The sequence below is a fragment of the Centroberyx affinis genome, unplaced genomic scaffold (genome assembly GCF_046629955.1).
Source record: "Centroberyx affinis isolate AG114_WGS23_722 - 3 ecotype Tasmania unplaced genomic scaffold, CSIRO-AGI_Caff_v1 ptg000431l_1, whole genome shotgun sequence".
NCBI lineage: Eukaryota > Metazoa > Chordata > Actinopteri > Beryciformes > Berycidae > Centroberyx > Centroberyx affinis.
This window is the reverse complement of record NW_027279095.1, coordinates 31,108-58,977: the sequence shown is the minus strand read 5'-3', so window position 1 is coordinate 58,977 and position 27,870 is coordinate 31,108. Positions and strand designations below refer to the sequence as shown.

The window sequence follows — 27,870 nt, the reverse complement described above, 5'->3', positions numbered from 1 at the left end:
CATAACTAATCCTCCCAATGTTGTGATAACCTCCATACTCCAGCCACACCACCACCCATCACACACGTGTGTACGCGCACACACACACACACACACACACACACATACACAAACATGTCTACAGGGTGGCATGGCCTTGTGGTTAGTCACCACCCCATAGCCAAAAGGGCACAGGTTCATTCCCTGCAACAGCTGATGTGTCCATCAACAGTCTTGTGTCTTGTTGAAGTTTCCTTGAGCAAGTAACAGAACTCCTACTTCCTCGCTCATTGTGGCGCTTTAACACCAAACGTGTTTGGAGTGTTTACTCCTTCAGTTCGGTTATGGATGTGATTCAAACTCAGGTGCACACCAAATAAGCGCACCAAGATGCATGAAACTACGGGTCTCAGTCCTCTTCCAAGTGAACTGTGGTGTGGTTCATTAGGAATGTGAACTTAATTGTACCAACTACAGGAAAGGACCCCAAATGCAAGGTTTTATGGGTAGAAGGAGACGGATGTTGACATCTGACAATCACCAGTTACAGTGACAGGTCACCAAAACTCTGTCCAATTACTGAGCTACTTTTGAGACTGTGACTATTGTTTACAAGCCTTGGTTCACTTAATTGGGCAGTGTGAACCTGAACAGTCCAAATACAACAAAGTAAACTTTTCAACTATAGTTCGGACCAAAGAAAATGAACTGTCGGTGTGATCGCATCCTAAGTCGCTCTGGTTAAGAGCATAGGCTAAATGCCTGAATCACTGAAACACACATATACACACACATGCACACACACACACCCTGCCCCTGATGTGGGTACAGTAAAGCCCCACAGAGTAGTCAGTGTGTGCACTCTGACAATAGTGTTTGGCTCCCGTCCGCGAGGCCGGACCCCCGAGCCTAAGCGCTTTTATGTGAAAAGGTTTGGTGTGTCGTAAGCCCTAACGCTGACCAGCCTCTTCTGCAACTTTGCTGAGCCATGGGGCTCCCAGCAGCCCTGCTGCACCCAGCAGAGTGCTGACTCCAGCCCCAGGGGCATGTTTACTGCTGCCCCGCGCCCCCACCCTGTGGCATCAGGAGAGGGTGGGGTGGGGTGGGGGGGGGGGGAGTGGACCCACACAATGAACCTGCTGAATACTGTGCTATCTAGCTATCGGCGCTGGGGGACTTGCAGATGCTTGCCAAACTGAGCAGGCAGGCTCTTGATCAGAGTGCAGCAGGGGGTGGGGGGGGTCGCCTTGCCTTGGCTGGGTGAATTCCTGGCTTCCACTCACCACCTCCTCGTCATAACCAAATTTAACTTGTTTGTCAGGTTTTTATTGGGTGTCCTTTCACCGTTCAGCCAGGCACTCACGTACACACACACACACACACACTTGGGGGGTTAAACCATTTGTGGTGTAGGACTAACTGAAGCTACGATCGTATCCCACAGACTTAATGCCACTCAAAACTATTTTGTAGTTTTGCTCCCCATAAAAGAAAAGACTACTTTAATAGTCTGTTTTTGAATGGGAAACATGTCATTTGGAAATCTCACTGTGAAACATGACACACAGATGTGCGTGTGCGTACACATATACACACACACACACACACACACACACACGCTAGCCATTAGATAGCCAATATGACCATGCCTTTGTAATGTGTTTTGGAAATCCAGAGATGAAACAGACTTGACTCACGCAGCTGCTACAAATAAATAGAACTGTTTATCTGTTGTTTACCAGGAATTTCTAAGACAATTCTAGCATTTCTTAAAAGAAAAAAAATCCCCAGCAAACCTGTATCTGAATGAACTAAAGTGGATGTTTAACCCCTAATATATTATGTACAGTACATGTTGTTGCTCTCAGTACATCTCATCCGATATAATTCAAAGTAATTATTGACTCTGTAACCACAAATAGTGCAATGTGATAAACCAGCAGTACACTGTTCCAGTGAATGTGTTATTGTCTAGCTGGGATAAACAAAGCAATAAGAGCTGCCTTTCTTATCTCTACTTCCTCCTGGCTTTGAAGGAGTCCTTTTGCCCGAGCTGATTGGTGGAGGAATGGCATTATCTCTGGTCTGATAGGCTGCGGTACAAAGCCACTAACTGAATGGCTGTTGTTGTCGAGCGCCAGGTCCTGCAGGTATCCATCCCTCTGTCTGCTGATGCTGATCGTTGCACAGCAGACCTACCTTGTTTACTGCTGCTGCTCACCAAGGAGAGCTGGGGCTCAGCTTTCACCCCCTGCAGAACAGTCAATAGGGGGACTTGCTGCTGCATGCAAGCTAGCTTTAGGTTGTTGTTTTCAGTGAATGCACATTACACAGATGGGGCCACAGATTGCAGACACATATAGTACCAGCTACCACTGCCAATGCTGAAAAATTAATTTCTAAGAAACTTAGGGTGGCCACTCCATGTCATGTAATTGAATGAATAGAAGATGTGTTGATCGGATTGATTGCACAGTAAAAAACAAGCAGTGATAACCTGAGGGGGTTGTTGTAAAAATTTTGCATACAGAGTGGGGTACATAACAGTAAATTAGATCATGATCAATGGCAGCAGGGAACAAAAGAAGGAGAGAGAAGTGATGATGTTTTCTTAGGGGGGGGGATTGTTCTCTCTGCTCACGTTTAGACCCCCCTCTCTCCTCACGGTTCGCTCCGCCCCCTCCGGCTCCCTTCACTGCCATTGGCTCCGGGGAGGCTGTTTTCGCCACGCGATTGGCTGCCGAGCACGTCAGTCATGCGGACCTCGGCTTATTTACCGAATGTATGTGCAGAGAGAGGACGGTATTCTGCTGTAGGGCTGCAACAGCTGACCACGGAGCACTTTACCCAGTGCCTCAAGGAACAAAGAGAGAAGGAAACAGCCATTCAAATTACATTTCTATTTTTTTATATTTGAAAAAAATCAAAGTGCAGCGAGAACACGATATGAGGCACGCAATAGCACCGACGGAAAACGTGGAAAATAATTCTTTTACAGTGACAGACCTGCTAAAGATATGCACTCATTGTGAACGGCTAAGCAAAAAGGTAAGTCAAAGAATAGGTTAAAAGGGGCAAATAACCCCGTTAACAGTCCGCAGACCGTTTTGACACTTCAGTTTGCTGTCGTAATTTAGAAAATGATGTGACAGTATTAGTGGTTTCAGGCGACCTTTTTCCTCTGAGCAAAGGAGCTGCAGTGCAGTCTTTTGTCCAGGCTTGTTTACCCGTTTGAGGAGTTTGTGCTGTTTGTCATCGGACAACATGTCACTGCTGGCTTTTGTTCCTCCTTCATATCAATTCCAAAGAGGTCGAGGTGTGATTGGAATCTCGAAATGCAAGTTTTTAAGCCAGTGTCTTTTCCGAATAATAATCATTTCGTGGTCATTCATTCATCCACTTCATTGCTTCATTGCGCGCAGCGGGACAGCAGAAAAACCCATCGAGTCCCCACTAGCGGACATGTCTCGACAAGCCAGTTAAAGTTAAGGGACATGATAGGAGGAATATGCGACTGGTTTTTATTAGGATATGTCTTATTTTTTGTATGAAGGCACAGTCTCGCTTTGTGTATTTGGTTAACCTCTTAATTGTGAACATTTGGAGTGCTAATTTTGTTTAATGAATCATTTTATCATTTTATGTAAATTATTATATGTTGCCGCTACTATAGAAAAAGACTATATCTAATTTGTATTGGGATTTGTCCATAGTCTCTGAAAACCAATAACGCTGCATCAGGTTTACTGCAGTCCAGAAACAAAGCGACTCTGGTTTCTCACTGGCGAAGTAATAAAGTGGCTGTAGGGCGACCAGGGCAGAAGTGAGAAGTGATGCACTGTGATTGCAGTGAAATGGTGCTAGAAGCCTCACCTTCCTTTTTCCCATGGATTTAAAAGTGTTTGTTTTTCTCCTTTTTTGTCTTGCAGGACTTGGGAGTAAGGATCCCAAGACCTTTAGGTAATGGACCAAGCAGATTCATCCCTGAAAAAGAGGTATGGAGACAGATTACCTCACTAGAGAGCACAAACTTTTTCTTACCTATTTTATAAACATAAAGTTGATGCCGAAAACATCTAATTTGTTGCTATTCTTCCTGTTAGATCCTTCAAGTCAGTAAAGTGGACGCCAGGACGCAATCGATATTTGAGGATGCGTTCGCAGCCCTCGGCCGCCTTGACAACATCTCCCTGGTGATGGGCTTCCACCCGCAGTACCTGGAGAGTTTCCTTCGGACGCAGCACTACCTGCTGCAGATGGACGGCCCCCTGTCTCTGCACTACCGACACTACATAGGCATCATGGTAAGAGCACTTTAATCCTCTATACATCCTCAAACCTGCCCTCCCTGAAACGTTGAGCTGTCCAGTCCAAGTTTATGTCAAACAACGCGGGCCTGTAGATTTTCAAAGCGGCAGACTCTGAAGTGATGAAGTCCGGAGCTCAATTCTCTCTCTCTCTCTCTCTCATCCCGCAGGCGGCGGCCAGACACCAGTGCTCCTACTTGGTCAACCTGCATGTCAACGATTTCCTCCAGGTCGGGGGCGATCCCAAGTGGCTCAACGGACTGGACGGAGCCCCGCAGAAGCTGCAGCACCTGGGCGAGCTCAACAAGATCCTGGCCCACCGGCCTTGGCTTCTCACCAAGGAACACATCGAGGTGAGGGGCCGCAGTGGAGCGGTGCCACCGGGCACGGACCGCAGGGTGGACACGGACGAGAAAGGGCCTTATGTAACGGGCTGAGATCATGGGTGGAGGCTGGAGTATTGCTGCAGCTGTGTAACTTGGAAGGCTTTGGCAGAGGGTGATGGCAGGTGATGGTATAGGAAAGGAGAGCTGAAGGGAGGAATATGGAGGATATGGGAGTAGGCCGGGGGACGAACGGACCGAGTAGAGCAGGAGAAAAAGAGAGAGAATCGGATTGGAAGGGTAGAGACGCGTTTTTCCTGCTTCCTGAAAGGTCGGACATATTGAAGTCATTATTTGGCCAGAGGTAGCGATAGACTCACATCTATTTTTCGTTTTTTTTTCTCTTTTCCCCAGCACTTGCTCAAGGCCGAGGAGCACAGTTGGTCCCTGGCAGAGCTGATTCACGCGGTCGTCCTCCTCACACACTACCACTCCCTCGCCTCGTTCACCTTCGGCTGCGGCATCACCCCCGAGATCCACTGCGACGGTGGACACACGTTCAGGCCCCCTTCCCTCAGCCAGTACTGCGTCTGTGACATTGCCAATGGCAACGGGCACGCTAATCACCATGACGATCTGCTTGGCAACCAGGTGAGCGGTTAAGCATGGTGTGTGTGTAAGTGTGTGTGTGTGTGTGTGTGTGTGTGTGTAAAAGAGAAAGAAAGAAAAAAGTGAGATCATGTAAAGTTTCTCTTCTTAGCCTGTGAAAAATGACATTAAGTAAATTCCAGACAGCCGGTATAATCCCTATACCCTACACCCTGTGTGTGAGTGTGTGTGTGTGTATTTTTAAGTAACAATTGGTCAGTGAATAGCTTTTGGCACTAGGAACACAAATGTCAATGTTACTTATGATGTAGAACAGATGATTCTAGCCAGAAGTTACTGCAGCTTAGTAAAAAATGTCTCATATTCTGCTTCTGGTCGAGGGGAATTATGGTTATGGTTTTGCTTGTAGTTGAGGTGGATGGCTGAGGTTTTGTCAAGAGACAGTACTGGGATTTGCGGTTCCTGTGGCCGCCTGTGCGACCGTCTGCCTAACCCAGGACGTGTTGTTGTTTGCGCAGGAGCTGTCTGGCGAGGTGGAGGTGCTGATGGAGAGGATGAAGCAGCTGCAGGAGTGCCGCGACGAGGAAGAGGCCAGCCAGGAGGAGATGGCCACGCGCTTCGAGAGGGAGAAGACTGAGAGCATGCTGGTGGTGACCGCCGAGGACGAGGAGTGCGTCCCCTCCAGGGACGTCTCCCGCCACTTCGAGGACCCCAGCTACGGCTACAAGGACTTCTCCAGGAGGGGGGAGCACGTGCCCACCTTCAGAGTGCAGGTAGAGATCACATACACTCCCAGGAAATCCCATCCCTCCTCTACCTATATGATCTAAATACTCTTTGATTTTGTCATTAACTCCTTATCTTCGTCTCCTCTGTGCAGGACTACAGCTGGGAGGACCACGGCTTCTCTCTGGTCAACCGGCTGTACCCTGATGTCGGTCAGATGCTGGACGAGAAGTTCCAGATGGCCTACAACCTGACCTACAACACCATGGCAATGCACAAGGATGTGGACACCTCTATGCTGCGCAGGGCCATCTGGAACTACATCCACTGCATGTTTGGCATTAGGTCAGTCACTACTCAGAAACTCATAATTTAGCTGAAAATGTAGCAGTTAAGCCGAGAAGCATGCTTTGTTTTGTAATGAGTGTAATGGATTTTGTTATGCTCAGTCAGCACTGTTTAACACGTTATATTAAAACAATTTGCTGTCACTGGGTGTCATTGTTCCTAAAATTGTTTCTCTCTGTTCCTCAGGTATGATGACTATGATTACGGGGAGATAAACCAGCTGTTGGACCGTAGCTTTAAGATCTATATTAAGACCATGGTGTGTAGCCCGGAGAAGACCACCAAACGAATGTATGAGAGTTTCTGGAGGCAGTTTCAGCACTCCGAGAAGGTGAGATGAACTCCTCACTTCCTACTTGGTCTAGGCTGCGGAGTCTTTGATGCAGCTGTTTTGAAACGGCTGACTGATGAACAATGTGTACTAACTGTCTCTCTCGTCTTGTCTCTCTCTTGTCTCCCCCAGGTCCACGTTAATCTGCTTCTTATGGAAGCGCGCATGCAGGCAGAACTGCTCTACGCTCTGAGAGCGATCACCCGCTACATGACATGAAGTGCTTTTGGCGTTTTTATCGTTGTCTTTTTACTGTCGTTGTTGTTGCTCATTATGGGACACTTCAAGGAAAAAAAAAAAAAGAAAATCAAAGGGGGGAAACGAAAACAAAAAATGTGGAAGAGATGTGAAAAGCTCTGGTTTGTGGCGATGCTTGTCCTGGTGTCGGATGGATGTTGGAAGAAGATCAGAACAAACGAAAGCAAGAAAGAATGAAAGAACTGTAAGAGAGAAGTCATCTCAACCTACAAGTGGATACACAAGCTCAGCTCCTGTTGCCTGCAGTGCCAAATCTGACCAAGAGAGGGCAGCCTGGAGCAAATTCCTGCTATCCTGGGGAGTTTGTGCCGGGCCAGAGGACTGACACAGGAGGCATCCAGGTCGTCATTTCAGTATTCCACCATGCAACACGTTGGTTGCCAATCTCTACTGTCTCCTGGCTGAGTGAAGACCCATAGCGATTCTCCAGAAAGCAGTGCAGTCAAAAAAAAACCAGCCTGCACTTTGATTCTGTAGTCACTGTTATATTTGTTTAGTTTCTTTAATATCTTTTTATTTCATTTTGTATCAAGAGAAGTTGATGTTGTTGATGTTGTCGTCGATGTGGTTGCTGTTAGTGGTAACTGGAGATGGAAGCATTACTTGGGCGGTGTTATTACGTGTGCCTGAACTATCCAGCACAGTGAGTAGAAGTGCTGATGCTGCTGCTCTCATGTATTCATCGGGGTCATATTGACCCCCAAATCCCCCCCCCCCCCCCCAACCCCATAGTCCCCCCTCAACCCCTATCCATTAGAAATCCACTGCATTAGCCCCCCCATGTCCCATACCCCCCCACCCCCACCCCCACCCCCCAATCTCAAATGTCTATGTAAGCTAATCCGAGGAGTGTTTGAAAACCGGAGAGGTGTGGAGAGAGAAACTCAAAAAGAACACTGTCTGAGCCCTATTGAGTTTGACTGTAAGTGTGTGTGTGGGTGAGTCCGTGTTTGTGATGAGTATGAGGCACGGATGTGCGTGTGTGTGTGTTTCACAGAAAATAACGAAAAAAAAAAAAGTCTTTTTGAATTTCAAGCGTCAAAAAAGCGAGGCACTTTGAAGGAATGAGACTTCTTGCTTCTGCTGTAGCTCTGTTATTGTGAGGTGACTGTTTATCATTTTGTTAATGATGTTGTCTTTATGTTTCTGGTAATGGAAAAAAAAAGAAAAAAAAAAAAGCTAATCAAAAAGAACGTTAGAAACCAGGTTTTCCAGGAGGGATTTGCTTCCGGTTGTCCTAACCACACCTGTCTGTCTTCCGCTCATCCCAGCCGCCTGGTCACCCTAACACTTTCGAAGCTTTGGATTGTGAATTTTACCAGTAAATGAATACCTCTTCTGTTTTCTCTATAAAACATATAAGAAGTGCTCTTTGGTGAGCAGAGAGACTCTTTCTGGGCCGCCCCGCTCCCGTCGGTAGGGAGCCGGGCCGGCCCACACAGGGCCGACTGCGCTCGATTGGCTGTCGAACGCAAAAGGTTGTAGCTGTGCTTATTCCCCTGCGGGGGAAACCTAACCAGTGCAAAAGCAGCTTTTTTATTTTGAACAGAGGTGTGGGACCTCTGCTGTTTTGTTTTTGTTTACTAAAACCAGTAAAGTACTGCATTCTTCTGAGGGTGGATTGAGACAATTGGACAGATGAATGATTGTTTGATGTAAAGCCGAGGAGGAGGGTGGTGGTGATGATGATGATGATAATGGAATGGTACATCATTTGGAGGTGGTTGTGAGAGGAAGTGGAGGTTTTATCAAACTTCTGACTGATGTCAGTTACTGACACTTTTTATATGAAAAAAGATAATGAAAGCAAAAAAAAAATAAAACATGATATTGAATCATTGTGTATCATTCGTAGTTTTCTCCTAAACAATTTGTTTTCATTGCTTCGTCAAAGATGTATTATTACATGTGGAAAGGCCTACACATATTCAGGAAACAAGCAGTCATAGCACAATCAGATTCACTATCAGCACGCTGAACAGAGCGCATCACCACTGTTCCTGTTGTATGAGTATAGGAAACCAAGTAACCTGTGGCAATTAAGTGTGCCACTGATACAATTCTGCATGTTTTTATGCAACTGATGACTCATGAAATGACATGGAGTGTTACTCTAACTCTGTGTGTTCCATGTGTCCCAAAGTACACCCAGTTCTCATAATAAAGTTGAGTCAGATATCACTCAACAGTATGCTGAACTCAGGGGAATGGTTCAGTTTGTGTCATCCAAATAGTCCAGGGACTTTCACATGAATCTCATTTACTGTATAAGCTCCAGACCTGTATGACTCAGTTAATGCTCCCTGTTCCTGTGGTGCGGTCAGGGGCAAAGTTTCCCATTCGCTGAAAAAGACTTTGCACCTGACCAGAACTTGGAAAGAGACAGAGGGGAAACCCTGAAGGATACATTTTGATCTCTTTCCTGCTGGGAAAAGTCCCTCACTTCCCTGACAAGGAGCTAGGCTGGTAATCTGTCCTGACTCCAGGTTTCCCATCAAGGCCAGAGAGAAGCCTGTCAGTATACAATCACCAGCAGAACGTCAGTGTTATGCCCACTGACCAAACAACTGCCTGCACAATTCGGTGTCTTTCCCTGACAATATATGAATAGGAAAAATCTGATTAAGCAACCTCACAATCAGCCAACTGTCTGTTTCATATCAACCTAAGAAATTCTACATAGAGAACAATGTTTGTTATTAACTCTGGCTAATCGGATGCTTTGGGGGGTTTTGAAACATTGGCTTGTCTTGTGGTTGTTTTAAGGTCACTACTGTGTGAAGACCGGGGGAAGTGACGCCGGGGGTTTTTACATTAAGTGCCGTTCCTGATTTGTTTCGATGTAATAACGATGTGATTTTGAAACGCTGTACTTTACTTGGTGTAACTTGTAAGCACTGCCTGGCCCCATATCTGTGTAATAATAAAGGCTTTGAGAAGCGAAACATTTCAAACATTGTCTTCTGATGTGCTTTATTATGTACGAGTCCAAGTTCCACAGAGCACAGGTTACCCACCGCACGCAATCCACAGACGATAAAACATTATGAGGTAAATTCCACCTTAGTCATTTGTTTCCAAGACTAGATTATCATAAAAGCACAAAACTAGATTAGCATAAAGGCACATTTTCAAAACAATGCACTTACAAAACAGAGGAGATCATTTCTGTTACTTCAATGTGCAAAGAGCTTGTCTTAAATTATCCCTGTATGTATAAAGGAAGGGCTCAGCAAGGCTTTAGAGAGAATTATGGGAAAGAAAATTAAAGTGCATTAAACAACAAATGTGGCTGACAAGGAGAGACCCAAGGCTGAGGTAGGAGAGTGAAATTTGAAACAAAAAAAAACAGGGAGGACAATGCAAATAAAGGTGCCTCTCAGTTGAGGGTGCATTTGAGAAAAACCTGTCAGCAGTATCTTGGTTAAACCTCATGTGTCCAAAATATTATCCAGACTTGAGAAAAAAACAGATGATTTCCCATTCACGTACATTCATTTTTAACTATTTACACACATTTTTCAAAGATTAAACTTGGTCTCAGGGTCATAAAATAATTAGTAGAGATGGAGGACAATATCAGCTGTTAATCCTGGTTTTAAAAGAAAGTGAAATTGGTAGAAGGAGGTTTCTACAGGATGCCGACGTTATGACAGCGGGGAACTCCATGTCCCTTGTCTGTGCATCTACTCCATGTCCCGGCATGTCAGCCTGTCAGTCCAGAGGCTGGAGGAGCCTGTTTTTCAGTTTCTGGGCTACAGGGAGGAACTCTAACTCCCAGCATGCCCTGTGGAAGTCCCTCATGTCATCGCTCGCTGTCCACTGCAGAGCTTCTTCTTCGTCTAAGGAAGGGGGAGGGGGCAGCTCGGTCATAAAGTTATATATTCATTCTCAGGACTTTGTTTATAAAGTATATTGTATGACTGTGTTAATGTGTGTTCGTAGTCAGTCTCCCTTGTTATATTAGGGTTTAGTATGAATACTGTGTACCAACCTAAGTACATGGTGAGGATCTCCAGCAGAGCCTCTCTCTCCTGAGTGTCCAGCAGTCTCTCGGAGCCACCCGGCTCTGTCAGGTTCCATAAGCTCTGACAAACCTGGCCCGCTAGCTGCCAATCCCCTGGTCCGAAGTCTCTGAGACAGTCTGCCAGCCTGCACACACACACACACACACGGACACACGGACACACACACACATGACTAGAGGGGGAGAGATTCACATGACCTGCAGGCTGGTGGGCATTAGCTCCACTTCAGTGGACATTTGAAAGGGTGTGTGTGTGTGTGTGTGTGTGTGTGTGTGTGTGTGTGTGTGTGTGTGTGTGTGGAGGGAAACTGAAATGAAAGGTTACAGAACGCCCAGATGAGCTTCAAAGAATGTTCATTGATGGAGGTAAGAAGTTGCACTGTGGCCAGTAGAGTATTCCACAGAAGTTATGGCACAAGGTGCTACATGTAGCATTTTAAACATCAATATATCATCAATATATCATTATCAAATGAATTGTGACACCTTGGTATAATTACCGTAAACAAATGAGACCATGGTTGAGAAAAGTTGTATTGTTAGTGATAGTGTTTCTCAAAATTAAGACTGCATTTCCCATAAACCCTGTTGGTTTCTGTTGCAAAGAGGATGTTGCCATTGTGAGAAACTCTGAAAGTTTTAGCTCTGTTTGCACTGAATTAACTATCTTTTCCTTTCCAAAACATCACTTGTTTTATTCCCTATTTTCAGGCTTTATTTATCCAGGGCCAGTAGACTGTACACCCATGCTCTTTTTCATCACCTTTGATAGTGTATTTTTAATGGGAAACCTGTCAACTGGAGTTATCTGTCAACCACAACATGAAGATGTGCGTGTGCATGTACAGTAGTTTTGTCCTTACTTGGCAGCGGCCCCCTCTAGTGAGAGTGTGATCCTGCTGGGGGGGTCCAGGGCCAAGTTGGTGAGCACCCCACAGGCTGAAAAACACACGTCGCTGCTTTTGGAGTCCAGCAGAGTCACCACAAACTGGTATACTGGAGGAGAGAGACGGAGGAGAGAGGGAGGGACAAAGCAGAGAGAAGATAAGAAGTCAGCAGGCATATACTGACTGTAGTTGGCCTTGCAGATAAGCCCAGCCTTAACATTCAGCACAGCGTGTAGAGGTGCGTACTGTACCAGGGAGATGTCTAATGTACTCAGTGTGTTCTGTAATGTGTGTTGATGCAGTACATGTTATGCTGCCTTACGTAAGCACTTCCTCTTCTTATTTCCAGATATAACTATTGGGCATTAAATAGGCGGGAACCTTTAATTCCAACATTGGTCACTTTATGCCAACTTTCATTCTGAGTGACATACAGGAGTGGGAGAATCCGGCTTGAGCGAAATATGGAATAAACTAAGATTATGCCCATGTTTGAGTCATCTTTTTCTGTTTGTCTGTTTGTGTGCGCATCCAAAATAAACCTTTGTTTTGCATAAGAAAGTCCCGCACATCCTTGGACTGTGACAGGTTTCCGTATACGCGCGTGGCCTCAAGCACTGCGTCCATGCTGGAGCTGAGCAGCAACTTCAACATCACTAAAGTAAAAAGAGAGAGAGAGAGAGTCAGAAAGGGAGAAAGAGAGAGAGAGAGAGAGAGAGATAGAAAGGAAGACACAGAGGGTGAGAAGCGGAGAGAGAAGAAGGCAAATGGAAGACAATTAAGCCTAAAAGCAATAAATTACCACATCACGCATTCTTTGAAAGGTCTTCACACACACACACTGTCTCTCTCTCTCTCTCTCTTTCTCTCTCTTTCTGTCTTACGCTTGGCGATGGTGAGTCGGTTGTGTCTGACTACAGAGCTTTCTCCCTGGTAGAAGGACAGGTTGTTGACGGTGGCAGCCACGTTCACCAGGAGCTCCTCGCTCTCGGGCACAGACCTCAGCTCTGTCAAACACACACACACACACACACACACACACACACACACACACGCAACCACAAAGAAAATCATCTCTGAAACAACTTTGAATTTTCCACATTTGCAGTGACCCTGAAGCAGATGTTGTCCGCCTTTATTCATAATTTGCATTCCTACTGTATGTAATGCAACCAATAGACGGAGCATCCGCACTGTAAGGTCAATAGGAGCTGGCCTTTACATTCCTCAATTATTACTGCCGCCCCTCCTTCATGTGAAATGATCCTCATAGGCTTAAGTCCTAGCAAATCTCAACTTGAAACTGTAATTTGAACACAGGATGAACAGAGGATTTGAACACCGGAAGTGCACAGGATATTAGGACCAGTTGCTCTTTCCAGAAAATAGACTGACCAAGTGAATCCAGGTGAAAGCTGTGAATCCTTATATCATCCATAAAACCCACAAGCATGAAGAAGAGGTGTAGATGAATGAGTGCAATTCAGATAGCATTTTCTTCTATATGCATGCCACAAAAACCAGTGGATCCCCTGTGTGTTCAATAATCTTGCATGTGACTGATAAGCCACATTGAGACACATTGTGACATTATCATAAAAGTGGGCGTTATCTGCGGGTAATGTCGGCCTAATATAATCGGTTTGATCATGAACTGGCACACAAAGGTCAATATGACCCAGTCCAACCAGCCGTGACACTGCGAGAGGTTTGGAAACCAAGTCTGTTCCTGATATAGCAGCAGATGTCGTGTGCTTGGTCGTAAATCGCGCATATTGCGGTCGCGCTGTCAACCGGCGCCTGTGTCACGCTGAATTTCGTTTCTGGTTCTGACTGGAAATGCCCCTTTGGTGTGGTGAAGAATATCTCTCCCTTCCTCTTCCTCCCCTCGGCGCTCTGTAATGTAAAGCAGCGTAGCCTGTCATGAACTTGATCAAAACAGGACATCGATCAGCCCAGCCTGCTCTTTCATCCTCTGCTCCAGTTTCTTTTTCTGTCTCCGGGCTGTCACACTAACTCCATATTCTCCTTCATTCTCTCATTCTATATTTCTGTCTTCAATTGTGTGATTTCCTACCCGTCTTACCCGTCGCCTTCCATCACACACACCCTGTATCTTTTTTTTCCCTCACCAGCCTGACCTCGGTTTCTCTCTTCTCTCTCTCTCCCGGCTGCCATGAGCGCTGTGTAGGAGGCAGGCGGCAGAGAAACCGAGAGTCTTACACCCACCTGTGTATCAGCTCAACCCGTCCTGAAACCATCTAACCGCATGGGAGAATTTCATACACACACACAAACCAAGCCGGCTGTGAGATGTGACAGAACATCCTGCTCTTGCAGCGAGGCGCTTCGCTCTGTCAGCCTCATGAAAAAAAAGAAAAAGAAAAGAAAGGTAAACCCGTGGAGGATGTGCTGCGTTTCGAACAGAGAGAACTGAAAGGAAAGCGCGAGATGGAATGAACAGAATGATGAGAACTGTTTTTGACCAAAGTCATGTCTTGTTCCCAGCATAAGGGAAGTGGTTGACTGTTTAGCAGAGACTTACTGTATGCTCTATAGTAAACCAGATTGTGGCAGCTAGTAACAAACTCATCACAACTCTAGATTCTTACACACTGATAGAGATACAACATGGGGAGAAAGGACAAATCTGTGAGTGTTTTTCCACTGAATAAACAGTGTTAATAACAGTGACAGAATTAGGATGTGAGTGATGTTGCTGATGTGTTGTCCTGTACAACCTCCTGCTCTCTCTGCTCACCCAGAGTCTGCATCAGCAGCTGAACGCAGGCCGCGTCGGCAGCCAGCACCGGGCCGACGGCAGGGTGGATGCACATGTTAGCCAGCGCTCTGACCAGCTTCACCAGCACGTCCTCGTCCTCCCGCAAACTCCCTGGAGGGGTGCGAGGCTCGCCGGGGGACTGGGGATCTTTTTCTGGGGGTGCGTGCGGGTCGTCTCCCCGCTGGTAGCTGCGGTACAGCCGGAGGAGCGTGTCCATACAGCCCTCGCACCCGAACAGCAGCTCCCGAGCCTCGTCGCTTTTGGACGTGAGGTTCCCCAGGGTGAAGAGGAGGCGTACGACAAGGTCCTGTGGGAGGGAGGTGGAGAGAAGTGGTCAGTGTGTTGAAGTTTAAAGCTGTGCTATGTAGATTTGGTGAGACAAAATAGCATGACATAATAATAAATGATGAAATCTACTCAAAACCTCTTCCAAATCTCATCAAATATAAAAAAAAAACAACAACTTCTAAATCAAAGCGAACCAACAGTAAATCTCTAAGACGCTTCTTTATGTTGTAAATGTGGTTGGAAGGCAGGACCATGTTAGCAATATGTACTTTTTAAGTTTTCCAGGGAGCCAGTTTTCCTCATAGATCATTTTATTTATTCAGTAGTAGTAGTAGATAGTAATATATTTTGAGCTTTTTTGGCATTTCATAGGTTCAAATTTCCTTCCTGAAACTACACAGAGGAGCTTCATCAGGGGGGATGATGAGTGATTCTTGTAGTTTTCTGTTACTTTATGTCATCCCTCTTTATCCAATCTCAAGGGTGCCATGCATATTTCAGCAAGTTCAATTTGGAAAAAGACTTCTTAAGACTGTTTTAATTCCAGTTAGAATAACATTTGAGATGCCACAAAAACTTCTTTCAGAAAAAAAGTCTGCATGTGGAGGTTGATTTCTGGTTAGAAAAACAAGAAAACTCAACATCAAGACCAGTGAGACTTTATTTAAGATTTGAAGGTCAACAACCACTTCACCTGGAGCAAAGTGTGTCACTTGCATCGGCCTTTACAGCCCTATGAAACAGCACCAGCGTCAACATCACTGATTTCCCCAGCCCAGCTCCCTATTTGGAGCAGAAGTCATCATCAACCTCAATGGGCAGCCGGGAGTTCATTGCTGTGTATATGTGCGGGCATGTTCGTGAACAAGTACACCTTATCTTTACTGTGAGTTACCATGTACTTATTAACAAAAAAAAGGCAAAGTAAACATCCTGTATACCGTGTTCACCGCTGAGCCAATCGCATGAAGAGTAGGTGAGCCAAGAACACACACATTCCTCCCATAAACCTGGACAGCAACATTGGTATGAGGATGGGACGGGCTGTCCCACACATAAGGTGTTCATTACATGTCTTAATGTCCAGTGTGTGTGTGTGTGTGTGTGTGTGTGTGTGTGTGTGTGTGTATGTATTTTTATGTGTGGGTGTGTGTTTATTCTCTGGATGATTAAGAACATATGTTAGTCCTGTCTGATTGCCAAAGCCCCACCCTTCTCTCCACCTCCTTTCTCCTCTTCACCTCCCTTTCTCCTTTCCTTGACTTCCTCAGCCTCTCATGGGACACTGATTAAACGTCAAAACACACACGCGCGCACACACACACACACACACACACACACACACACACACAGCAGAGAAAGAGAGACGCTCTGTACAGACACACACTGTGCTGCAAATGTACTTGGACTTGGAGTACATAAACAACTTGCTCTGAAGGTAAACACGCTTAGCGGAGCTGCAGTATAAACACAGAATACGCTCATCTTCTAAACCCGATCTAATACACACAGGCTCTCGCGCACACACATGTGCATACACACACATACACACACACACACACACAGAGCGGGGGGGGGGGGGGGGGGGGGTGAGTGAACTCACCTGTTTCCGCTGGTGTTTGCTCAGCAGTTCTATAAATAGCTGGTAGCAGCCAGGGGTCTGGGCCAGCGCCAGGCGGCACTCCGAGTAAGAGGAGAGTTTACTGAGGGAGAGAGGGGACAACAAATACCACTGACCATCCACATCCATCCACTCACCGCCGGCTCCGCCAGGCTGACTAAATATGGAGAGATTTAATCAACACTGCTAATGGAGTGCATAAGCAGGCCCGGGCTGGGATCTAATTTTCATGCTATAATTATCTTGGGAAAAAAATGTCCATGCAAAATTAGCACTAAAACCTAGTAAAATTAGGTTTTGCATCGGAAAAACACATTTTATTAAACACTGAGGTTAAATGTTCTATCTAAATTTTAACACATTTGTACATCCAACTGAATATATAGCATCTTTTGTTTTATTTACGCCCTCACATTTGAACGTGTTTGTACATTGAAAGCTGTGTGCTTGTGTAGAAATGATCAGCGATGTCACTACCATCAGTGGTTTTTGCTGTGGTATAGAGACAAAAACTGGTGCACAAGCCCTTCCAGTCTCATAAATCCTACATGACCCCAGAGACGTCCACTTCATACAAGGAGACTATGAAAGATAGAATAAAAGAGTGGAGGGAATATAGAAAGAGAGTGGCAGCTGGAGAAAGAAGAAAAAACAGAGTGAATACAGGATGAGAGAATGGAACGATGGCTTGTTTTGATCAGCTCATGACGGGTTATGAGGCTTTACATTACCGAGAACTGAAGGGAGGAAGAGGAAGAGAGAGAGGAGAAATCCTCCACCGCACCACAAGACGATTTTGAGTCTGAACCAGAAATGAAGTGTGACGTCATGTCGAATCACTATGAGCTTATGGAAGTGTGCATGTGTGTATGCTACCTGTATATTCTGGCAATGTTGGTGCAGATGTCCTGGTCGTCGTGGTGATGACGCAGCACCAGGCAGAGCTCTGATAGGACGCCATGGGAGACGAAGAGGGGGCGGGAGTCGGGGTGGTCAGCAAGGTTCCTCAGGGTCGCTGTCAGCTTCAGGGTCAGATAGAGAGAAGAGTGAGAAAAACAATGTACAGACAGCACCTATCCAAGTGTGTATTTTTAGGGCAGTATTGCGTGTATCCCCTTTGCTGTTGCTACTGTGTCCAGCACGCGATGTGTTGCCATATGCTCATTAGGGCTGGCTGCTGGCCTGTACAGGACGCTATACAGCAGAGGGAAAGGAAGCTATTCAGAGTGGCTATAAATCATTCTATCACAAGAGGGAAACGCTAATTTCAAACACACGGCAGCATTAAAGACAAAGAACATTCTGGAGAGTCATGGTCCACTCATTTCCCTCCTCTAACAGCATAATGAGTTGTGTTAGATATCAAACCAAGCGCTAACTCAAGATGTTTGCGTGGGCCAACTTGTGTTGTTAGCGGCAGTGATTTTGTGTAGAGTGAAGCAGGGTGTGTTTTGGACTGGGTACAGGCCAGGCCAGCACAGAGAACATTATGCTCTGGGAGCAGCTTATATACCAGACAGAAACAATAACATTGTTGTCTAATAGCAGGAAAATCCACATCAAAGCTCAATAGCCCATGGACACATAAGAATATTTAACATTTTGTTCCTTTTTATTGTTTTTGAATAAGTCCATGTTTTTTACTCAAATAGCCAAACTGTTGAGGAAGTATGCAGTGAGTTTTTTGGCAGAAGTAGGTGCTTCAAGTTTCCATCTGGTTTTCTGATACACCACTGTGTTGTACCAGACACTGCTCCAAGACCAGCTCTGACAAAAAACCCAATTCTGGAAGCTTGTCAACAGCTAAACCACATTTCAGCTCCAGAGTTTGAACCTTCACTTTCAATTCAATCAACTGAGCAAAATGATTCACTTCCAAATTCAAAGCTTGAAAAGGTTGTCCTGTCCAACCTATTCACAAGTAACTGATAATGAATGCTCTATCAATTGCAAGTAAAATGTGATTTTTGTTCACATTTTGAATTACCCCAAACCCTTATCCACGCTGTCATGTATCTGTTCCTGTCTCACCTGTACAAGGATGTGCCCTGCGATGGTGAATTGGGTGTCTCCCTGCACGGACGGCGTGTGGAGCCTCTGGATGAGCTGCTGGGCCACACCTATACAGTTCTTGGCCAATAGGAGTCTGAGGAGCGCGCTGTTTCCGGAGAGAAATTTCAGCGTGCCAACGCAGTACAGCAGAGCTTCCCCAGACGCAGACACATCCTCACTGCTCAGCACGCCCAGCAGAGAGTCTGGGCACAGAGGAAATCCACAAATACATCTGTATTAGACCATGGATCAACTTTTAATAAGAATTTACCATGAGAAACCCCAATTGAGAAGATTTTTGCTGCTAGATATGACTTGGTACAGAATTATATACTGTCTGTATTGTAGGTGGGGAAGTGAAAGTGGCTGCAGCGAATACTATAATCAAAATATACATTCTCTCATAGTATTAACCTTCAGTGAGTCAGTTGATAGTGAAATGAATTATTCCTCATTTTGCTGGGGACACTCCAGTGTGGAATCCCACTTTGGGAGCCATGGAGCTGGATTAACCTGAGCTAGAATAGTGTTTAAAGGCCGCACCTATGATGGAGTTGTTCTGGAAGAGGATGTCGTTGCTTTCACTGCGGCTGATCTTTAAGATGAGCTTACAGATGTTCAGCAGGTTGTTTCCACTGACACACAGCTGGAGAGAAAACCACAAAGACTTTAGACATCTTTTGTACACTAGTGCTTTGATTGCCCTTGTGATAATTACGTTAGATTCAGCCGCAGACACATTGCATTCGCACTCACACACACACACACACACACACAGCACTCACAGCCAGGCAGAGTTCGGCGATGTGCAGGTTGAGCCGGGCAGAGTTGAGGTCGATGAGGCGGAAGAGTGTTCGGAGTATCCCTGCCCTCCTCTTACAGCGTCGGCCGAGCATGTCCTGCTCTGCCAGGACGCCGTGGAGACTGTCACACAAATCACACAGGCGATCTACCGAGTCCTCAGGTCCGCCTGGCATCACAGGAGAGCAGATTTTGCAACATTCACAGCAGATTCAGGCCAACATGTCAGCCAGTCCCCCGAAATAAAAACACTATATGTGGTTTGGCCTGCAGCTACATCTATATATAATACAGATGAGTAATGCTTTGTGTGTGTTGTGGCATATGCGTTGTATGCTAGGGTTCTACTCCATGGCTTATATTCATTATTTGCATGAGAAACTTGAGGTTAAATCATCACCATCAATAATACATTGGCCAGCAGTAAAATAACACTCAATGTGTGGGGTCCTCCCTTTTCTAAGAAACAGCTTTGAGTTTCAATGGTCAAATGCAGGGCAACGATTCTGCAATAGGCAGCTGCAATCTTGACGCAGAGGAAGAGAAAGGGTGGAGCCTTTTCCTTGTTTTTGAGGTAAAATAAATGTTTTCCCTGCATAAATAACAGGGCTTGGCCATTTCTAAAAACGGTTGGCCGCAGCCTCACACTCAACACTTCACTGCAATTTCCCAGTGAATCTGAAAGGTGTTTTATGCATGAGCCAGAAGGCACTTGGTACAATAAATATTTAATATTTATCTTTCAAATGAATTTTCCATTAAATTTGTAGAGTGCTAAAATATTTACAGCCATAGATTTCATTTCATGGCTGTCAGACTGCAGTTTCAGCCTAAGACAATTCTGTAGGGATGCCAAACATAACACTGTTGTGTTTGCCTTTCTTCGATGGTTGAAATGACAGTGCTTTTTCATTTGTGAGAGTTCATGCATGACTGTCTGCCAACACTAAAAAAAAATCAATTTCCCAGTCTGTTGGCTGAAAATGAAATGAACTGAGGGAGCAGAAATATTAGGCACTAATAAGAGAAGATTGCTTCTAACAGAAAAACACATCCACAAATACTCCTTAACCCAAATAGCAAAATATAAGTTTTGCAAGTGGGGGACAGTTGCTTTGCATTCTTTGGATCAACTGAATGGATCTGGACTGCACTTTCTGCATTCATGTGTCTCATGTGTTTGAACGTTTTTATTGGGATTCCCTACCTGCAGCCATACACCCCAGCTCTTGGAGAAGAGGAGCAACTTTATTATTCCAGGCCAATGACTCTGCATCCTCCTCCACGCTCACAATCCTGTCTCCATTCCCCAGCTCTGAAATGTGCAGAGAGACACGCAGTTAGACAATTACCACCTCCAAACCCAGACGCTTGTTACGTGAGCGCCGAGCATGGTTCAGAAGTTCACCGTCTTAAAATAAAACAGCAGGAAGTTTGATGCCAGAATGAAAGGTCACCATCCACATCTACACTTCCTCTAATTTGTTTCTGTGCTGATGTGAAGGAGTGCATGTGGGCATGTGTTTATGTGTCATAAAGTGTGTCTCTTTATGAACATTTGTGCATGCACGTTTGTGTGTGTGTGCGCGTGTGCAAAGGTGCACCTTTTAACTGAACATTTGCATATCCCCCTGCACGGTGTGATGCAGGAAACTGTGGTTGCCCGAACCAACAGCTCTCTCAGCTATTGGCTGGCTGCTTCTCTTGGTGGGAATTAGGCCCTTAGCAACAACACCCCGATCAAAGTTTGACACCCAGCAAGGCTCGCACGGTTGGAGGAGGAGAGAGGGGTGTTTGTGTTGCAGATGACACTACATTCCTGGTCTCTAGCATTCCTACGCCCACTATATACATTTATGTTTATATAGGCTACATTAAGGCAGGCTTGATTTGATTTCAGTTTGGCTTTAGGAACCTTACCAAGTAAATTAGATTTTAGAACTAACAAAATAAGTGAGTGGATTAGATGAGTTGCATAAAATAAAGTTGCAACTACATCTCTGTCTACATGCTGTTCAGAATATACAGTTTGTGTTAGAGATGCATTGTTTTTTTTTTTTTCAAGACAGCAGTAAAGGTTCATTTAGTATTTCTGGACAAACCTGTTCTCGGCCCCGCTCCCCTCTCTGTTGGCCTGACAGCTGAGTCAACATCAGGTTGTGTTATTCTACTGTAGGCACACAGAAACACAAAAAGGGCTGGTTACATCAGATTTTTTACACTGGTGAGCTGAGGCAGTACTTGTTTAGTTTGATTTCATTGACTTTTAGAGCGCTGACTCATTTTGGACATTAAAAGGGACATATGTTTAATATGAGGGATGGAAAAGAATAATAGAAGGGATTTATCAATGTGGCCAAGAGCACAGTTCCATGCAAAGTTGCTGACTTCATGTTCTGTCAAGCAGAGTCCATTTCTGGACTACATGTGTATTTTCTTCAAGTGCCACTAGGTGTCCCTGTTGCAACAGAGGTTGAGACATGGAACGTGTGCAGGTGTCGTTATCTCTGGTTTGTGCGTATGTGTATGTGTGTGTGTATGTGTGTATGCGTGCCTGCATGTGTATGTTTGTGTGTATTTGTGTGTGCGTCTGTGTCAGTGTGCATCACAAACTGCAATCTGCAACAGACAGGAACTCAGATCTTAGCTTTGTGGGCAGGCTGGTTAAAGCCGTTCATGCTTCGTCACTGTGAGCTGTCTCCACAGTCTTACCACCTCCATGCAGTAACCGTAAAGCACTTCCAAAAACACGCCCCCTCTCATGCTACTCTGTGTTGTGGCTTGCCCTCTGCATGTCACTGTTAAGCCTTGCTCTTCTACATGTCACTGTGAAGTGTGCGCTGCTCTACTGACACACAAAGAGAAGGACATAAGCTAAATTAAATTAACACTATGTATTAAGTGTCTCCTACTACTACAGTAATTAGTATGTGACCAACTGAGGAAATAATTGGTATACACAGCAACTGAAATAAACACAAACAACACGTTGAGTCATTCTACTCTATTACATTACTGCAAGGTTTTGTTCACAAATCCCACACTAAAGAGAAAATCTACCTTAAAGCAGAATTTGCATGTGTTATTCTCACAATCTGGAAAAGTTTAATCACTCCTGATGAAGATTCAAGATGATGTCATCAAGCAACACTTTCTGGAGTTTCTGCAATGACATTGGCACAGACGGCTGACTTTGTGGACTCAGAATATATGTCTGAGCTTTCACACTCAAATGAGCTTAATTTCATGGTCTTGCTAACAGGTATGGATGAGAAACTGGGCCCATATGCCAGAAAATGGCCTCAGCTATTGTCAAAATGTCCACAGTTTATCTCCTATTCATTCTCAACGAAGCAGCTCCAGAAAGTCCTGCTTGATGACGTCACAAGTTAAGAGCCTTGGTTCTTGTTTTAAGCTTTAGGGTGAGACTTATTCATGCGCACAAATCCTGAATGAACTAGCATTAACGTATGTGAATTTTACCACAGAGTGGACTTTCACTTTAACGGGTGTTTAGTGATCGGTATCGGCTGGCACACGGGGCATATGCGGCAGGGAGTGCTGGCCAAGGCATGTTGTTCTGAATGTCAGAGAGGGGGCTTTGGCTCTGTGTGATAGGATTAAGAGCCTGATAATAAGGCCTCTTTGTGTGATAGTGCATTCTCTGAGACATGACCTCATCCCTGTCTTAGGCCTGGCCAGTGCACTGCAGTCACAACACACGCTGCTGCCAGCCTTGCCCAGATGGGCACCCAAATCTAATAGAGAGCCATTTGGAGCTATAAAGCTCTGGCTTATTAGAGAAAAAGAACCTAGTGGATGTCTAATCTCCCCTATCTTTATATCTCCTCCAACTCATCATATTAATCTGCCATGCTGTGTCTATTTTTCTGCTTATGCCTGTCTATTTCCCCTTGCAGTTAGTACACTTATGGTGTGACTATCTGTGATTTTCTCTCTGTTAGTCTCTCTCTAACCCACTTGTATGTAGTTGGCCTAGCAGGGAGAAAGGAAGTGGACAATTAGGAAGTTCTGTACTATTTGTTCTTAGTATTACAAAGGTGTAGAACAGTGCTGGAAATACTGAACCTTACACTCTGAACAAGGAGAATGAATTCTTCAAACTTATCCTCTTCCATCACACAATGACCACAATTTGATCTCTTGGGAGACCTTTGTCAACAACAAGTTATACACGTATTGTGCGGTAACTTGGCTTGCGCGGAAGGAGGTGAGGAGGTTGTGCTGCGGGCGATAGTCCAGACTTCCTGTAAAAGTGTTTTATGGTCCGTCCTCCCTCCACAGCCCCGGCTGCCCCACCCAGTCGATAGGCGGATGGATTTTAACGACAGCCCCCGTCCTCACGTCCAGAGTTATACCCCTCGCGCTGACACACAGCTGATGAGGTCGGCAGAAAAAAGCAGAGCTTTTAGCCTCTCTGCGCTGTGAAGGTGTAAAGGCTGACACATGATGGTGATGACAGATAGGGGCAGTCTCACTGGGAATGAGCTTGGCCAAGAGGTTGGATATGGCCAGGATGTACTGTATGGCATGTGAGGGTTTAATATGGGGTCGAATGTCTCAGCTTGAAGAGGTTGTCCTATCTATTAGCTGTTTCCATGGAAAGCTGAATATATCTAGGAGGTGCTAGCACTGGATTAAGTAAAAGACTGTTTTGAAAGAAGTCTTTTGCTTTGTGATATATTAAGGAGTTATGTAGCTGTATAATTAAGTGCAATAAAAAAAACAAAAACACTAAATATAATGATAACAGCCTTACTTTTATAGACATTTTCTATTACCATTTCCACTGGGCTCACTCAGGAGGAAGGCAAGCTCCTGCAGTACCTTAAACACATTTGCAGTCTGGACAAGTAAAGAACCAGAATGAGTGAGAAAGCATAGAGCAAGAGACAGTAGAAAGTCCTTGAATTGGACATACTGAAGGAATGGCAAAGAGCGTGACCAAAAAAGACAAAATTAAGCAAGGGGGAAGGCATTAGCGAAAGGCAAGAATGGGACCTATAATTCAACTCCATCCAGAAATGGCTGCCACAGCAACCTTTGTCTGTCAATAAATCTTCAACTTATTGTAGTACTGTCACGTTGGTCAAAAAGAGGGAGCAGGAGAGGGTGGGAGAGAGAAAGACAAATAGTGCAAGTCATAGACAGGGACAGAAAGCGTACCTTTCACTTGCTGTTCTGCGCGGGCCAGGTTTGGGGGGAGCACTGCGGTCCTCAGTGCGGTCTGGACTGGGGGGTCCGCTGTCCTTTCCTTTAGCTGACTGCTGCTTTTGTTCCGGCTCTGGACTTAATCTCTCCTTCACTAAACACAGAGCAGAGGATGTGGCAACAGGTTATTTACAGGTTGGACAAGTGCTGTGCGCTGCTGTAAGATTTTCCACCTCTTACAGCGGATAAATACTTTAAGTTTCAATTTGTATACAATCGCCCACCACACACGTATCTGCGCATGTATTCTGAATTCACTGAATGCTTTCGAACATCCTCGTCATCCATTTTCTTGCTCTAAATAGTGGGGCATTATAGCGAGCAAAGGTTCAAGAAAGAGTACTCATTTTCCATTCAAAACAGCTGCAGTAAATTACATTTTTCACCCAAACCAACCACAGAGAATGTAAATCAGGTATAATGTCAGCCTGTGAATGACTCTATTCATTTCCCTTTGAGAAGAGCTGCTCCAGCACTCCTGCTGCCTGCACAGAAGATTTAAAGCGAAGCAGTGGGTGAAATGAATGGTGTTTTTTTCCCCCAGTTCTTACCTGTTCAAGAAAGGCAGGGTCTAATACATGCTGTTATTGACCTCTTACTGTAGGTCAGCTATGAATAAGAGGTGTGAAAAAGGTGGACCTATTAGTCACACCTATCGTTTCCAGGCTCACAGTCTTTTCATACAGGTGTTATTAGCTCTGTGTGAAGTCATTTCGCTTCTCTTCCCTCATTTGAATTAGGTCATTTTCATCTAAATAGCTCTGATAGACTGAATATGTTTAGCATCAAAATGGTTGTGTTTTTCTTTAACAAGGTCTGGCGTCCCACTGCTTAGATATCCTACCAGTTATCCTTTATTAACAAAACAACTAACAAAGCACATCATGGGCAATTTCCTTACAATAATTACATTATTGTGTGTTATCCATCCAATAACACTGTTCCTTTTTTCTCTTCAATTTCCTCACACAAGACTCTCATGACACCTATAGATATATATATTGTAAATTAGAATTACATTAACTTTCTGTTTTTCCATTTTTCACACTTTCTTTTTACACTTAATAACATCATCTTTTCTCCCTTCATCCAGACTTTCAGCATTCCTTCGTTCTCCTTCCTCACCATCTGTGCGTCGCTCTACAGGAGGCAGTGTGGTGAGAGATCCGGCCCTGAGGAGGCGCGCCCGTGCCCCTACCGCCCCCCTCTTCGCTTCCAGTGAGGGGGGTTTGGGATGGGCCTTGACTGGATCCGCAGCATCGTAGGGGACTGGAACCTTTGGCTTCTGGTACCACACAAACGAGTACAAGATCAGTGGTGTTCGACGGTGCGGCACAGCGAGATCCCACTATTTAGGATAATCATTTACTAATTTCTTTATTTGTCACATATAAACATCATAATCCCATTTACAAAAAAACAGATAAGCTCTCATCTTGATTATAAGAAACCCAAATACGATGCTTAGCTGGCATACTGAGGCGTGTGTACTCCTTATCCCATTTAGGGCTTTTCTCAGTCTGTGTGGGTTCAGTGTTCATGGTAATATTCAGAATATTAGTAGGGAGATACATATCCGAGCTTACCGCAAATAAACCCTTAATCTTGATGTAAAATACTATTTGTAGTATATAGGTGTGTAGTAAGCTTGTGTGTGAGAGGACTTACATAGTCGAGAGGGGAGAGGCGAGTCCCTGAACCCGGCCTGGAGTCAGGAGCATCAAAATTTCGAGCATGAACACTGTGAGGAGGGAAAAATGGCTCATTATTTCTACAGGTGACTTGTGACCCAAAATTGATTTCAGAAGCTGAGAATTTGAGGGTGATTTAAGTAGAGTTGCTGCCTGACCTGAAGGCAGATGGAGGTCTGTTGTCACGGTTTGCGCGAACAGAGCTCTCCCCAAACAGTTGCCTGTGTCCATCTCTCGGAGTAAATGGTCGCCGGGTGCATAGGGTTCGTAGGGACTGTCTGGCTTCATTGACTATTTCTGCACTTGTTTTCCTCTGAGCGCTGCGCCTCGGGGCGAATGGGCTGGCGATCTCTCGTTTCCTCTCCATAGAGGCCATTTAGGCCTATGTGACATTTGCCAAGACAGTCCACAAATGACTTCAGCGGTTTGATTTCATTACGTAGGTGGTTATGGGGGGTGTATCACTGATGGGAAAGAGTTGGAAGTATCAAATAATGAGGATAGTGCCAGGACAGAAAATGAACAATGCATGTTGAGTGTTTCTGGGTTTGACACTGTATAACATTTCAACCATGGCATTTTTCATCCACCGGCCACAGCGCCCACTGGATTCCAAAATGCACCAGCAACTACCACAATTTCACCAGCCAAATGGGGTTTTTTTTAGAATGGAAAAGAACCTCCAAATGATGTTTATCTGTTGCAGTGGATGATACAGTAGAAAAGCTTTCCAGCCATCAGCCAAAATTTACCAGCATTCAGCTGGTGGCTGGGGTTACTTTCACCCCTAACTGTAAGCATGTAGCCAGTAGTTTTCTTTAGTTGTAAAGTCCCTGAAATCCAATATACAACTGCTTTAGTTTGTTTACTTTGTTTATAGAATAACCTCATGTCCATTTTAAATTCAATTGAGCAATTCAATTCAAACGAGCTGAAGTGAAAACAACCACTGCTTCACTGAGCTGGTTTTGCTAGTCCCTCTGCGCGTTCACGCTCCGTCTCCATGGCGACCAAGTGCCGCTGTGGAAGCAGTTTTCACAACAAACCATGCCCAAGAAACAAAATAACAACTTTAGCATGGAAGAATGCATGCTAACTGTTTATCATTCCCAGTAGCCCAAGTGAAGATGAACACAACAGTTCTGTAGGGAGTTCCCAACTTTAGCAGGACCAAGCAGAAAAGTGGAGAGAAAACAGAAGGCAGCAGGAGTGGGTTCGTTTGAAAAACCTGGGTTATGAATGAATATCTGAATGAATGGTTAAAATAAAACTTACCGTTAACTATAATCCCACGTGGTTAAACCTCGGCCCAGATATCGGTCCAAATGTAAAACTCAACTTCCACAGCCAAAACGGAAAAGTCATGACACTTGAAATGTGTTGAAAAGTGTTAAGTTTGCCAGGGAAACTTGTAGCGGTTAGCAGGTTAGCAGCCCGAGAGTGACACGTGCACGAGCTTCACTAAATGGATGTCGCGCGCCTAACGGTTACGAGCCATTTCGATTTACTAGGATAAAGGGGAAGTGTTGATGCAGAACTTCATACGGACAGCTCCATGGGGAAAATTGTAAGGATAATACGTTAATTTCGATTCATTTTCTATTTCTC

General features: G+C 45.0%; 2 protein-coding genes across 3 annotated transcripts in view; one reads left to right on the top strand and one right to left on the bottom strand.

Annotated features, from left to right (window-relative positions):
- sesn1 (sestrin 1) overlaps positions 1-9,835 on the top strand; it is a 54,009-nt gene extending 44,174 nt beyond the window's left edge. The window contains exons 1-9 of one of the 2 annotated variants that reach the window (XM_071516785.1): positions 2,803-3,027; positions 3,909-3,974; positions 4,083-4,283; positions 4,457-4,639; positions 5,024-5,260; positions 5,737-5,991; positions 6,099-6,289; positions 6,479-6,623; positions 6,756-9,835. In XM_071516785.1, coding sequence (XP_071372886.1) covers positions 2,926-3,027; positions 3,909-3,974; positions 4,083-4,283; positions 4,457-4,639; positions 5,024-5,260; positions 5,737-5,991; positions 6,099-6,289; positions 6,479-6,623; positions 6,756-6,842 — 1,467 coding nt within the window. In that variant the 5' untranslated portion in view covers positions 2,803-2,925 and the 3' untranslated portion in view covers positions 6,843-9,835. Of the gene's footprint in view, positions 1-2,802; positions 3,028-3,908; positions 3,975-4,082; positions 4,284-4,456; positions 4,640-5,023; positions 5,261-5,736; positions 5,992-6,098; positions 6,290-6,478; positions 6,624-6,755 lie in introns of those variants that run through there. The other variant, XM_071516784.1, reaches the window with a different exon arrangement.
- Positions 9,836-9,867: 32 nt separating this feature from the next.
- On the bottom strand, positions 9,868-26,638 carry armc2 (armadillo repeat containing 2). Its single transcript, XM_071516810.1, has 17 exons — positions 26,421-26,638; positions 26,240-26,312; positions 25,697-25,856; positions 24,527-24,665; positions 21,442-21,509; positions 20,547-20,654; positions 19,324-19,508; positions 19,082-19,184; positions 18,518-18,741; positions 17,363-17,508; positions 16,469-16,568; positions 14,557-14,884; positions 12,680-12,802; positions 12,338-12,451; positions 11,772-11,904; positions 10,876-11,033; positions 9,868-10,723 (listed from the first exon to the last, which is right to left on the bottom strand). The coding sequence occupies exons 1-17, from the start codon at positions 26,636-26,638 to the stop codon at positions 10,596-10,598; spliced, it is 2,508 nt and encodes an 835-aa protein (XP_071372911.1). The 3' UTR covers positions 9,868-10,595.
- Between the last annotated feature and the right edge of the window lie 1,232 nt (positions 26,639-27,870).

Excerpts from the sequence above, each read along its gene's own strand:
- armc2 (XM_071516810.1), bottom strand. The coding sequence starts at position 26,638 with ATGGCCTCTATGGAGAGGAAACGAGAGATCGCCAGCCCATTCGCCCCG. Across the intron at positions 16,569-17,362 it reads AACATTGCCAGAATATACAG|TAAACTCTCCTCTTACTCGG; the intron begins GTAGCATACACA and ends TCTCTCCCTCAG. Across the intron at positions 12,452-12,679 it reads CCGACTCACCATCGCCAAGC|TGATGTTGAAGTTGCTGCTC; the intron begins GTAAGACAGAAA and ends TTTTTACTTTAG.